This window comes from Plectropomus leopardus, chromosome 15, assembly GCF_008729295.1.
Source record: "Plectropomus leopardus isolate mb chromosome 15, YSFRI_Pleo_2.0, whole genome shotgun sequence".
NCBI classification, from domain to species: domain Eukaryota; kingdom Metazoa; phylum Chordata; class Actinopteri; order Perciformes; family Serranidae; genus Plectropomus; species Plectropomus leopardus.
Window position 1 is genome coordinate 18,697,642 of NC_056477.1, and position 13,866 is coordinate 18,711,507.

At 37.5% G+C, this 13,866-nt stretch overlaps 1 protein-coding gene across 1 annotated transcript in view; it reads right to left on the minus strand.

Moving 5' to 3' along the window:
- Positions 1–13,866, minus strand: part of wdr27 (WD repeat domain 27) — a 46,880-nt gene that overhangs the window by 32,815 nt on the left and 199 nt on the right. Inside the window, exons 2-13 of the mRNA XM_042502783.1 lie at positions 12,639–12,780; positions 12,273–12,397; positions 11,901–12,014; positions 11,713–11,764; positions 11,257–11,327; positions 11,045–11,159; positions 10,279–10,381; positions 8,355–8,446; positions 8,099–8,163; positions 7,532–7,644; positions 6,609–6,682; positions 119–188 (exon numbers count right to left, since the gene is read on the minus strand). Of these exons, the coding sequence (XP_042358717.1) occupies positions 119–188; positions 6,609–6,682; positions 7,532–7,644; positions 8,099–8,163; positions 8,355–8,446; positions 10,279–10,381; positions 11,045–11,159; positions 11,257–11,327; positions 11,713–11,764; positions 11,901–12,014; positions 12,273–12,397; positions 12,639–12,780 (1,136 nt within the window). The remainder of the gene's footprint in view (positions 1–118; positions 189–6,608; positions 6,683–7,531; positions 7,645–8,098; positions 8,164–8,354; positions 8,447–10,278; positions 10,382–11,044; positions 11,160–11,256; positions 11,328–11,712; positions 11,765–11,900; positions 12,015–12,272; positions 12,398–12,638; positions 12,781–13,866) is intronic.

Sequence of the window (13,866 nt, forward strand, 5' to 3'; positions counted from 1 at the left end):
TAAACATTCCACTCACTTTCACATTAATGTTGCTATTTTCCCTCATCCAATTTTTGGACATGGCAATACATTGTAATTTGATTTTTTTATTCGGCAAAAACTTACTCTGTGAACTTACCTTGGGGCAGTGTTATATCCAGATGACTTCACTTTCGAGTGGAAGACCAGAGGCTGCTCCTTTATTCCTCCTTTGTAAAAAGATAAGGTCCATTAGACACAGACTGACAAACACTACTTGCAATATGAACAAGCATAAATAAACAGTATGTATGTCTGAAAGAAAGAAAAAAGATATTATTAAGACAGAGTCCTATTTACAAATGAGATGCTACAATATGAGTCAAAGGTTGAAAGATGAAAAGACTCTTGTTCATTATTTTCCATATTTAGGATACAGCTACTTATTATACTGCGGTTGCTTTTCGTGGATTATTCTAGGAAAGGAAGATACAATATTTTTGGGTGACCACTTTGTGCTGTGAGCATTAAGTGCATAAGCCACAAACTGTGGGATGGTTCATTCTGCTCCCTGTTCGCTGTCAGTGCCTTTACTATATTACAATGAGCTCACTTTTTCCACAACCATTAAAATGTGTGAGGCTTTCCAAAAGCTGTTCTCCTGTCAAATACAGGCAAAGCAAAAAAAAGTCACATAATCTCTGAGTGGCAATTTAGGACTTAAGTTGCATCAGAAAAAAATATACTGATTTGGTTTACAGTGTTGACTCTGACTCAACACTAGTTAATCATCTATGCAGAAATTTCCCCAAGACCTATTCATCAATGGATGTAGCTGACCACCAAAACTACAAACCACAAGTAAACATGGACAGGTTAACTGTGTCACTGAGCTGTTAAGATAAAGCTCTTTAATTTCTCTCCATTGATTTTGAAGATGAAGTTGAAAAGCGCAGATTTATTGGTACTGTAGTGCGATCCCGTCCTGCAGATCTTTGTTTACAGCAGTAGTTTATGTTATATGACATTTAAACTAATCTGCATAGCTTTTTGAAAAGGAAACTCCTGATGGGTGAATCCCTGATGACAGTCAATAACCACAAGCAAACCTACAGTTAATACCTTCATATCAAGTTAGAAATAGACAGTAGTTTTAATTTGCTAATACATCACAGCTAAACAGGCTCACTTCAGAGTCAGCATGTTTCCCAACACAATGATGAATTTAATACAAGAGAAACCAACCAGTAAAAATAAGAAGAAGCACATCTGGATTTCTTTTAAATCATCTCTTATCTTAGTGTGTTTCATCTTTGATCAGCAGTGCCAATGTTCACTCCAGTTTTGGCTTTAAGGGTATTTTCCTCTTAGGTACACTCGACAACCTCTGAACAATTAATCTGTTCCCTTCTCCTTGGAGTTTGAAGTGAAATGTGAGTTTGTTTAGGTACATGTTGTTTCTTTATCTATTCAGCCCCGAAGGATAATTCTGTTTTTGTCATGCAGTGTTGCTTTTGTGAAGGCAATAATCTCATGTCTTTACTTAGCTCAGTTTAAGATTTTTTCCATGAAGCTGCTTTCATTGTTAGATTAGCCTTTCCTGATGCATCTGTTGCTGCTGTTCTTTGTTCATTATTATTGTTTTTGCTATCTTTATGTATTGACTGTCTCATCTGGTTTTTGTAAAGTGTCCTTGGGTAACTTTAAAGGCACTTTTGAATAAAACACATCATTATTAAATGTATTATTGCAGCATGTGTTTATTAAATTTAAATGCAAGAGTTTTCGGTGAACTTGGTATTTGACTTAGGTTTAATTGGTATTGTATGCCATCAAGGGGTCATGCCCATGTTCCCTCAGCCCTATGTTCCCTCATTCTTAGGAAAGAAAAATCCATCCAAATAGGCCCTTTGTTCCCTCAGACTTTGTTCTTCCTCATAAATGTGAAAAGACGGATGAGCCAGAGATAGGAATATATTGTTTGTTGCTCTGATGGACATATGTCCTTTTTGATCTGTAACTTCTGGCAGAAAAGAAAAATGATGCGCAAAGTGGGAAATGTAGGCTTTGGGTGGGTATAACTGGACTACGGAAAGGCAAGCAACTGCTGACTATGGGCGCCCTAGGCCTACTTCTGGACTATGAATTAGCCTGTCCTGGCTCAGCGTATTATAGATTAGAGAAATCTTCTCTTTCTGATGGTTATTTGTTTGTCCTCAGTTTGGAGGAGTGCTTTGGATGGAGGCCTGAAAGGAGGGGAGGGGATTTTATTGGTTGCATATTTCAAAATTTTTTCCTACGTTTAATTAGGGTGGAAATGAGTCAGTTGTTCCTTGGCCCCATGACAAACCTAATGTCAAAGTTGTGTGAAACCGATGAGAAGTTATGCACCTTTTTGTGATAGACCTCACCCACTGCGATGCCCCCTTTTTGTCAGTCAGAGTGGAAAGTTAATCAGTTGTTCCTTTTCCCATAAAAAACTTTTTGTCAAAGTTTTGTGGCATAGCATGAAACTGATCAGAAGTTATGCACCTTTTTGTGATAGACCTCACCCACTGCGATGCCCCCTTTTTGTCAGTCAGAGTGGAAAGTTAATCAGTTGTTCCTTTTCCCATAAAAAACTTTTTGTCAAAGTTTTGTGGCATAGCATGAAACTGATCAGAAGTTATGCACCTTTTTGTGATAGACCTCACCCACTGCGATGCCCCCTTTTTGTCAGTCAGAGTGGAAAGTTAATCCCCCTCCCCTTTGGTCAATTTAGCACGTGACAAACTTTTACACAAAGTTTTTAGTAAATCTGTCCATAAATTTATGAAATATGTGACATGCCATGCCCATTGCCACTCTCCTTTTGGCAAATATGCGTGGAATTTTAATAAACAAAGACAGGGGCGAAACCACTGTTTAAGTGGAGGTACTGATCTGAGGGAACATAGGGCTAAGGGAACACCGGGACGGAGGGAACATAGGGTTGAGGAAACTTAGGGTGAGGAAACATAGGGCTGAAGGAGTATGGACATGCTTCTGCTATCAATAAGCAAAGACAGTATAAAAAAGTAACAAATGAGCAGTTGCTTTTTTAGCTTGAGAATCAAAGGTCTTGTGACAATGGTCACTCACGTGTAGCACCATGCCTCCACTGTGTTGTGTGTGAGGTGGCGTACTGCAAGTATTTTTTGATCCAGAACAGATTACATGCAGGAAACTCAGGCTTTTAGGGCCAGAAATCTAATTACCTGGCAACACAATTACTTGGCATTGCGCAAAAGCCCTATTAACCTCCTGCTGATATGTAATGGTCATTTCATTTAATGGGGCAGTAAAAATCTCATAATTTACGCTGACTTTACACTCAACACTATTGAAGCAAAGTGAGATTTAGACAAATTTCCAAGTCAAATCATTTCTGCATAAAATCACAGCGGTTCCTTTTACAGCTCTCATTATGTAAGACTTCAGCCTTAACTGTCTCAGCCATTACAGCACAATAGTTTCATAATATTGATATTCAACAGTCTAGCTCAAAACATTAGGATGTTTAGCTTCTGATGTAATGACCAAAGCAGCCATAAATTATTAATGTTACAGTTAAGTTTTATTTGCTCCATTCAGATCTGTACCTGTTGGACTTAAAAAAATAAGTGTTTGTGAGGATGTTAGGATTAACAAGGCTTAAAATACACATCACCTTTTTGGTTTCTATGACTTTAAGAAGTGACAGCGATAAGTTTTATTGTTTGGGTTGTCTGCATTAAAAGGGACAAAGCTCAGGCCAGGTCTGGAGTTTATTCTAAAATAAACCACTACCTCTTGTTCTTAGTCAGAGAACAGGGGATAGGAAAACTCAGACCTCCCTCTAAATTCACTGTTGAATGTGGCCCAAGAAAAAGAAATAATCTAAGCTTCTAAAAATGTAAAAACCATAGCAGGTAGGTATATACGTCTATAAGATATTGTTTTGACTGTAACCAGAGTCTCTGGTATGAGTTATTGCCTTACTGACCTGTGAAAAGTGGGTCACACAGTAGGAGAAAGGAGCCATAGTAGATGTACTGTAAAAAGGTATCAGAGGCATGGTAACTGAAGACCGAGAGAATTTAGGGATATGGAGCCAAACTAAGGGTCTGACAGCAATAGAAATCATGTAGCACCTGAAGAATATGCTGGCCATGTGGAACATGTGTGAAGCATACAGGGTGGAAATGTACAGAGAGGTCGAAGTATGAACTATTACATGTAGCAATGTGAATAAAATACTAACCACAATATTTAATAGAGAGCTAGATGTGAACTAAATTCAATTTAGCGACCGTTTTACTTTTGCATTCTTAGACTGCTAATTTATTTCTCTTCCATCTGCCATTCAGTCTTTAAATGCACACTAACTCTCAATTTCTTGCCATCATTGTCTGTGGCTGGTAATTGAACTGATTACATTTATTCAATTGCAAAGCCACACAACTTTTTGTTAGCCAATTATCTTACTGTTCTTTGAAAATTATCTTTTTGCATTTAGTACATTCATACTGCAGTTATGCACACCCTCCATCTTCCCATCACCACCTAGCCTTTGCAGATTCATCAGCCTCCAAGTCTTAGCAGAGTCACCAGCCGCCACCACCAGCATCTAAACTACATGGGAGCATTTAAATTGCTGCAGTGAAATGACAAAGTCTTCCTGTAGAGTCTAAGTACCAAGGTCTTTCTGTCAAATCTTAATCATTGCATATCATCTGTTAATCTGTACACCTGTAATCTGTATTAAACAGTTGTCTTTACTTAATTCACCTGTCTCTCCTAATCAAATAAATGTAAGGTGCCTTCTAATTGCAGTTTTAAGAAGTTCTATACAAATGCATTATGATTACTATTATTATTATTATCATTGATATTGGATTAGTCAAGGCCTCACAGTTCCCCCATGTATCACAGATTGCTTTGCCCATCTCTCTCTTCAAAGTGTCTCCCCTTTTCCCCCTTTTAAAATTTTTGACCTTGGTAACATCTCAAGTTTCAGAAAAAAATGAAATGTTCGTGTCAAATTCATCTGTATTTTTCCTGGATACTGTTATTACTGATTTATTTTGAGTAACTAAAACTGTCTTGATTCGATCGCTTTCTATGGAAAAGTGAGATACATTTAAAGTAAGTTCTGCACATGCAATCAAGGCCATTCATTGCCAATTGCTGCTTTAGTAGTCCCCTGATATCAAACTATAAAACAACCCAATCTGGGCAACAGCATTTGAGACAACTGACATCATGCACAATGTAATGGCAGCTGATTATCATCCTATCAAGAAGCCAAGAGTCCAGATTTCCTTCATGATTATGTATCGTGGCAGCGTCACGTGACAACAGATATCTAATCTGTGCTTAAAAAAAAAGCTCTGTCATACTTGTGCCAGACATACAATGGAAGAATATTTTCCTTTCCAAGAATCACAGAGGTTTATGGTGTAATTTGTACAGAATTGTGCAAATATCCTTAAGAATATAGAGATGCACGGCGGCAGCATGGTGGGTTGCACTGGTCCGTAAATGTCTGTGGTTTTCGGTCTGACGCTGCAGTCACGCAGCACCTCTGAACTCCCCTGAAGACCCCCTACATGGTCTGGCACTCAGCTCCCTTCACTCCAGCTGCGGGGAGCCCGGCTAATACTGGCTTTCTCAGCAGTAGCTCTCTGTGAGAGCAACATGGAAACCACAGTATACTGTACTGTAGGTCTGCAGCAGAATAGTTTCAAGTTGCCAGATCTTAATGATACACCAAAGAACCACAAAAAGGCTTACTTTACCTAGCAGTCCACTACTGCAAAAAGCAACCCGACAACACACTGAGATAATCAATTTATCCATCTAAATATGTTGAGTTCTTACTGCTACTGCTGCTTATTTGAAGAACCAGTCAACGTAAATGAAAAATGAAGGAAACTTAATCATGAATGCCACGTCCATGGGTGAATTATGAGGCAATGGGCCCCTGTGCAGAGAAGCAAAGGCCCAACCATGTCGCCTACAAAGACAAGACACAGAGAGTTTGTGGTAGTTTTTTGTCTTTTTGTGTCTCTTTGTAGTCGTTATATCTTTGGGATATTTTTGTGTCTTTTTTGTCATCATTTTGCGGGTTTTTTTGTGGGGGTTTTTTGTCTCTTTGTGGTCGTTTTGCCTCTTTTTGCCATTATTTTGTGTCTCTTTGCAGTTCATTTGCATCTTTTTGTGGTCATCTTGAGTCTCTCCTGGTCAGCACATGATAATTTCAGTGACATTTTGCAAATGGAGGACGGGGGGCTGGCACTTTGGGCCCCTGGGCCTGTGGTCCGTAGGCCAGTTCAGTAATCCATCCAAAGCCAAATCAGAAACTCCCACAATGCAAAGCAAGGAATCTTTTCCATCCTCTACACTTACAGATAATGAGGAGGTTCTCAGCAGCTTCTGTAACAGCCAAACAGACTTTCTGTAAACCTACAATAAGTACACTTAAAGAGAATTGTCTGCGTCCAAGCAAAATAGACAACGAGCCAGACATGGAGTGAACTATAAAATGGATCATACTTTTAAAGCCCAAAGTCATCAAACAGCAGTAGCACCCTTTTTATTTTATGTGTGTGAGCCTTAAGTGAGAGGGGAGTGTGTGTTCTGTTGCTGACCTTTCTTTTTGGGATGCTCTGGCTCCCTCCTCTTCAACTGAGCATTAAGAGGAGATTCATGCAGTGGAGGAGAACTAAAAACAAGGGAGGGGTGAGATGGGGAAAAGGAGTTACTGGAAATGAAGGAGGGAGGCATTTTCCAGCCTGTAGATTATTTGTCCTTCTAATTCTCAGTACCATGATACTGATGACTCATGAAAAACGAGATGGCAAAAATGGTTATAATATGCTTAGTTAATATGGAAATGCAAGCGTTAGAGGGAGTTACAGGCAGACACCAACTGAGAAAGAAACAACACTTATTCTATAAGAGAATCTCCTCTGGGAGAAAGCAACAAAAGTCTACGACTGCACTGTTTTTGAAAATTATAACAAGCCGACATGATTGTTCTCCGACTCATAAATTGTAAATTTGTTAAAGTAGAAAAACACATAATGTTGATGAAATTATCAGTATTTATTGGTGCTGGTGGATTTTGCTAAATAATCATTTATGATGGTACAGGTAATACCAGAATGAATTTCATTCCTTCCCCAGAGGCCAATTTTGAAATGTTGGCATTTGTAAAGCGGTGTTATTGTGGGAGTAATAAGTATGATTTTCTGGATTAAGGAGTACATCCAGTTCGGACAGCTTTATTAAAACGGATTTAAAAGCTTAGACATATAAAAAATGTTCACAGAGTTAAGTCATTCACTGAGCAGAGCAGTTCCTGGCTGGAACTAAATGATTACGTGAGCTACAGAAAAGCAGTTGTTACTTGTGCCTTTTGTGGATGCTTGCATTATATGGAGTGTACTACTGCCACTGAATAAACAAACGACAGAATAACTGAATAACGTTTACAATACAAGTAGTTGAGAAAATACCAATATGCACCACTGTAGTGTTACCAAATATTTTCCTTTAATTTTAAGTTTACCTTGGGAACACCAAAAAGCCTTCACCACAAGCCCAGGTCCTCCCAAGGTCACACAGAGGTAACTCCAACAAGACCACACACGGAGTAAACAAAGAGCTCACTAAAAACACCATCTGTGTAACAAGAAATTTGAGAATGAAATAATATAAAAACAATTATAAAATTCCATAATTACACAAAAAAGCCAAATAAAAAATAAACTTATATGAATAATGTTGAGGAAGCTGGAGATAATGGTAAAAAAGGGATTTTAAGCTGCATTGCATAACTGCTTTTCTGTAAGAACAGAAAAACTAGGCATTGTAAACTATTAACTAAAAATTGATATTGAAATTGGTTTTTTTTTGAGGATACAGTACCAAAACATATCATATTGTGATACTCAAGTCTATATGTTCTTACAACCCTAATTATAGTGAAAATGATTTTTTTAAATTAATTTCATTGTTACACTTTTTTTTCCTAATCATAATCTGAAAGGATACACCCAAAATAAAAAAAGTAGCCAGTCCTGCAAGGTCTTCAGTAAGGAATGAGGCTTATCGAGATATTGCTGGAATTACTTACAGAGTTATTCCGCCCTGGAGAGATTGACCATGACCCAGCCATTGTGATGCTCAAGTTGGGGTAATCTAGAAGAATGAACATCAGTTATGAGTCTGGCATCAGGAAATACCTGTTTAAGTTTGAAATCAATCTGTGTGTCCTACAGAATTTCTGCTAAAGTAATAGAGTAGAATAATGGTGCACAAGTTGTGCATAAATGCTTTCACATATTACAGCAGCACAGTAGCAATCAGAGAGGTCACGACCAGCAGCCTACCTTTGAAATATAACACTGTTAGGAGTTCTGAGGTAGCCAGATCAACCACATACAGGCCATCTGAGCTTCCAATACAAAACCAGCTGCTGTCCCTGCAGGGGCCCACAAAGAAAAGTATGGGAAAACAGTGTTACAGGAGTTCCCTTAAATACAAATTTTTCAGATCATTTGAGGAAAGACAATGTAATTACATACTAAAGAAAAACATACTGATGTGATGGAGTGGCTGGCATGCAGTCACCATAGGTTTTTATTCAAGTTTCCTTTGACTTCATGTAGTCTAAACTATGTACACCCAGCAAGATGGAAACTACTGCCAGGCAGAGGAGAAAGCTGAGTCTGAGGAATCCTTTTAATCCACTTCCTGTACTGAGCTGCATGCTGGGGCTATAATATTGTTAGACAAATTCTACATTTTAGTGCATCATTATTTTCATGCTGAGCATGTGCTTCTGTACAGGAGGGAGACAATTAGAGCCATTGTGTGTGGAAATTTATGTGATTATTGCACCATTCAAATTGTTGTGTTTATGTTTACAGAGGAGGGTTCACTGCTGTAAGCTACCATGTCTTTCTTGATTCTACAACTGGGGGGCACCAAAGCCTGAAGGCTTTATTCTACACACATAATGGCTTTAACATACCAATCTTAGCAATAAATCTGTTTGTATTTTGGCTGAATGTGCGTTAAATGTTCGCATGACTAGGAACCACACAAAAGAATTTGACATGGCGAACGCTCAGGTGAAATTATCATGTTACTTAATTAAGAATTTTAGTTTTATCCAACAAATAAATAAATGTTTTAAAAACAATGACTTATTTGAAGTATTATGGCAATTTTAGTCACTAAAAATCCTTTATTTTATCTTTTGTCCTTCATTTCATAAGTAAACAGGCTTCTGTGTGGTGTAAGGCCAGTAACTCTTCCAGCTGCATCTTTATCCTAAAATGCACCTGAGCAAAACAGTTTTATCTGTTAAAGCCCATCAAAGGAATCCAGTAAAATATTTTCATGAATGATTTCATGCACTAGATGAATTAGATTAAGGAAAGCCTCTGTTTGGGTCAAGAGTAAAGATGATGTAGATACTGCTCTGAGATCATATGCTTTGATTAGAGCAATAAGGAAACACTGTCCATTTCATTCCAGTGGTCCACAAAATACACTGACAGTTATGTCTGTGCTTTTTAAGTACCTGCTTCCTGTCATAACATCAAATATTTTAACAGCCTGAAACAGTTTATGCTATGAGCCTGCAAAGTTTCCTGTGATGTGCAAAGTTTCCTGTGACATTTTCTGTGACTGTGTGAACACGTGCAGCAAGCCACCCATAAAGATGTGGCGTTTAGTAAAGGGATGTTTTCCAGGCTTTGGTGACAGAATGACATCTATGAATTGTTAATGGCAGAAATGTGCAGCTTTGTGTGTTGCTTTTTCATGACAACTGTGTTTGCATTGCTTTTGTAATATTTTCCTGGATCACATACAACTTTTACCTTGTGGAAATAAGAACAAAATTACGCCCCTGAGAGTGGCCACAGTGTTGACAGTATCATGTCTTGCTTCAACATTAAGATTCCTTGTCACAAATGACGTAAAACAGCCCTTCTTCCTGGTCAAGTCACATAATAGGGTTCATTAATCATTTTGGAGCACTTGAGAGTGAGGTCTCTATGCTGATACTATGAAGACCACCTTGGACCATGTGATTTTCCCCTATGCATCCATCCATCCATTGTGTAACTGCTTATTTGGGCCTGCCAATTTAAAGGAAATGTTCCTGGAAATCAGACAACATGAAGAAGTAGTCGCCTTTAGCATCAGGTTGCACTGAGTCAGGAACCTCCTGTGGTGACCTGGCCCAAAAATCATATAAATATTTCACATTTTTTATGAATGCTATGAAGATTATTCACTTACTTTTCAAGCTCAATACTGGTGCCAGTGAATGAGGTACATAAAGCCATTTCAAGGACAGGTTTTGAAGTCTCCATTTTATCTACAGCTGATTGTTCTGCTGACCCTGGAGGAAAATATCAAAATACCAAAATAGTAGTGTAAAAGTAATAGTAAAATTAATGTTATCATGTAACATTACCTTGGAAATACAAAAGTGTGTGAGTTGACTATTTGGTTAATTGAAGATGGAAACAGCGTCAGACAATTCTGATATCAGGCAAACGATTAGTCAAGCTCGCCTGAAATGGAGATCAATCCGGAGAGCTCTGCTGTTGTTACCTTTCAATGCACGTAGTTTTAAATTCTAAATAATAACTGCATACCTTTTAGATTCTAAAATGCAATATTATACCCATGATAAAAAAAATACGTATAAACTATTCCAGTTATTACTATTTTTCGACTGGTCATCAGTCACTTGAATGCACTGTCATTTGTTACTGTGGCTTCTGTGAGATGTTAATGAGCTGTTGTGGTTCTGTCATTGTGACAAATCTTTGGCTGTGCAGAGGATTGTGGGTCAGAATAGCCAGAAAAGCATTCTGTCTTACATACTGCGAGATGTGACTGAATGGCAGTTGCATCTTCTGGTATTTGTGGCATATGCATTTGACATACTATGCACTAGTACATACTAAATCTTTTTCTGGCATACTATAAAGTATGGTAGCGTGGAGATTTGAACACATAGAGCATCACTGTTTGTTTGATAGACCAGTAACATCACCTGCTTGATGGCTCACAGTCTGTTGGTGCATTTGATGTCTTTTTTCCATCTTCTGGAGGTCCATTTTGGTCACCAGGTCACAATTGTGGTCATCACGGAGAGAAAAGCACCACAGCTAAACCAAGCAGGTACAGGTGTGTTACACACATGTGGAATACCAGTCTCTGATAGTGATTACAAGCTGTTCAGGGCTGTGTGCATCAGTTACTCACCTGTCCGTCAGATGAGCCAGTGATTAAGTGCCTGTTCTCCTCCAAAAAGAACACACTGAGCAGCGGATACGCTGAAGAATTCGAGAGAAAGAATATGACACATTAGGCACTTTGCTAGGCCCTGGACATCTCTACAACAGCCACAATGCAAAACACGCTATTAATATGTTTTAATATATATATGTTTATATATGTTTTAATGTTTTATTTCTTAATCATTAAGTTCAAACAACTTGTAGTTAAGCCTTACCATTGTTGAAAGATAAGCTTTAACATTTATATTTTGATGTTTGCAGCTAATCTATACACTAACAGATCCTGATTTTAAATAGATGCCACTTAATCTACCACCTCTGTTATATAAAGTTAACAGAAAGACTTGGGCCTTTGAATGTCAAATGTTGTGGACAGGGAGACTGATTTACTTTAACAAGATTTTTAATAGTAGCATCATACCTGAAAGCACAAAAGACTGGTAGCAAACAGCTTCAGTTTGTAAATTCCACACCTGAAAAAAGACATGGAAATGTCCTGTTTAGTTGTTCAAACCCAATTACAGTGTGTGCAAGTAATATTTGGCATTTAGTACAAATAAAAAGTGTGATCGTTTTTGACTCCGTCATTTGTGATTCTTAATTTAGTACCTTAAAAGTGCGGTCCTCTGATGTGGTGACAAGAATGTCTTTGTTCCAAGGACAGAACTCTGCAGATGTTAAAGGTCCAAGGTGGCTGGTCAAGGTAGAGATCACATCCTGTCTCTGATGAGGAAAACAACAATAAAACTTGGATAATATTAAGTTACCTGTGATGGCTACCAAGCCACCATGGAGAAACTATTTTACACATCTTTTGATAAAGATGTGTCATAACGTAGATCCAATAAATCATAGTGAAGTGAAACAAAGTGCAAAGTATTTAAGTATTTGTAATTCTTGTACGCAATAAAAAGTTACAATTTAAGCCAACATATAAGCCCCAAAAGTATTCAGAAACTTATAATGTGCATCATCTTGTACCTTTGAGCAAAGAATATATACAGTTGCTCCTGAGCATGCTGCCACTCGTTCATCAGAGAAACAGAATGAAAGATGGACGACTTCACCCAATAAAGTCCCGATAACAGTTCCAGCTGCAACTTTACCTGCAAACAAATGAATTAATCTGTTCATATTCAAATAAAGTTCACGATAATAGTAAACATGAGTGACCTATCTGGCAATATTTCGGCAGGTTTGTTAAGATTTTCACTCAGGAAAATGATTTTAATCAAACTACAGCATACGTGATATGTGCCGCAAGGATGCTCTGTAACAAAGCAGAGAAAACAACCGACCAAACTCTTTATTACGGCGCACTGCACACACACTGAACAATTTCCTCACCCTCCTGTGTTCTCTTCTGGCACAGTTCAATATCCCAGACAATGATATAGTCAGCAGAGGCAGAGCAGAGGAGAACAGGTCCACTTCGTTTTCCAAAGGTCATGGCACTGATCTCACCATGGTGGCCAGTTAGCAGCAGAGGCTGTGAAAAAAAACACTCATAAACAGTAGCCTACATTATAACAAGGTCATTCTATTTATAGCTCCTCGACCATACATTAGGTCAATAAGAAATAGGCAGACTGAGATTTTCTTTTTCCATCTTAAAAGAAATCAACATAAATTACATTGCAAGGTCAACATAGCAAGGTGCTATGTTATCTTCCAAAATTGTGGCCAATTTCTACAAATATTAAGAGTACTTTATTTAATTTTATTCAGTATTTTTAAAATGTGTTTCATATGACATATACAGAATATTGAGCCTACATACAAAATGAATAATTGATGTTAAAAACAATGTGAAAAAAATCATATTCACATAACACATGGGGACTAATATTACTTAACCTAACATTAACTCTCCAGTGTTGGAGGAAGTATTACCCTTTTCGTAAATAAAATGAATCATAACACACTGTGAAAATACTTTGTTAAGGGTAAAAGTCCTGCATTGAAAATGTTACTTAAATAAAACACGTATGTTCGAGAACATGAACTTTAAGTATTAAAGTAAAAGTACCAGATGCAGACAAATCTAGAAAAATAAATTAACAAACAAACAAAAACAAAACCCAAAATGATTAAAAATTCAAAAATTAGAAAACAAGTTAAATGATTATCAAAGAATACCTGTAGTTGCCAAATGATTGCCCCAGGGATGACGTTTTAGGGCTTATTACTGGGGTTCTCTATCAATCAAATATCAATCAACTACTGATTAATTTACTAATTGTTTCAGTTGAGCTTGTAACTGGTGGTGGTGTAATTTATCATGAAATGAAAAACATATTTTATAAAAGTCTTTTAATTTTTATGCATAAAGAAAATCTTATTTTTTTAACAGTAACTTAAGTTTTCAGACATATGTAATGAAGTAAAAAGTGTAAATGTAGAAAAGTGGAAGTATAAAGTGGCATGAGAAGAATAGACTTAACTAAAGTACAAGTGCCTCGAATTAATACCTTAGTAAATGTACTTGGTTACATTGCACCACTGTAGCTAACGTTAACTCAGCAAACATGAGTCACTGTTTTACTTGCAATTTAGCTAGCTAGCTAGCTAATGA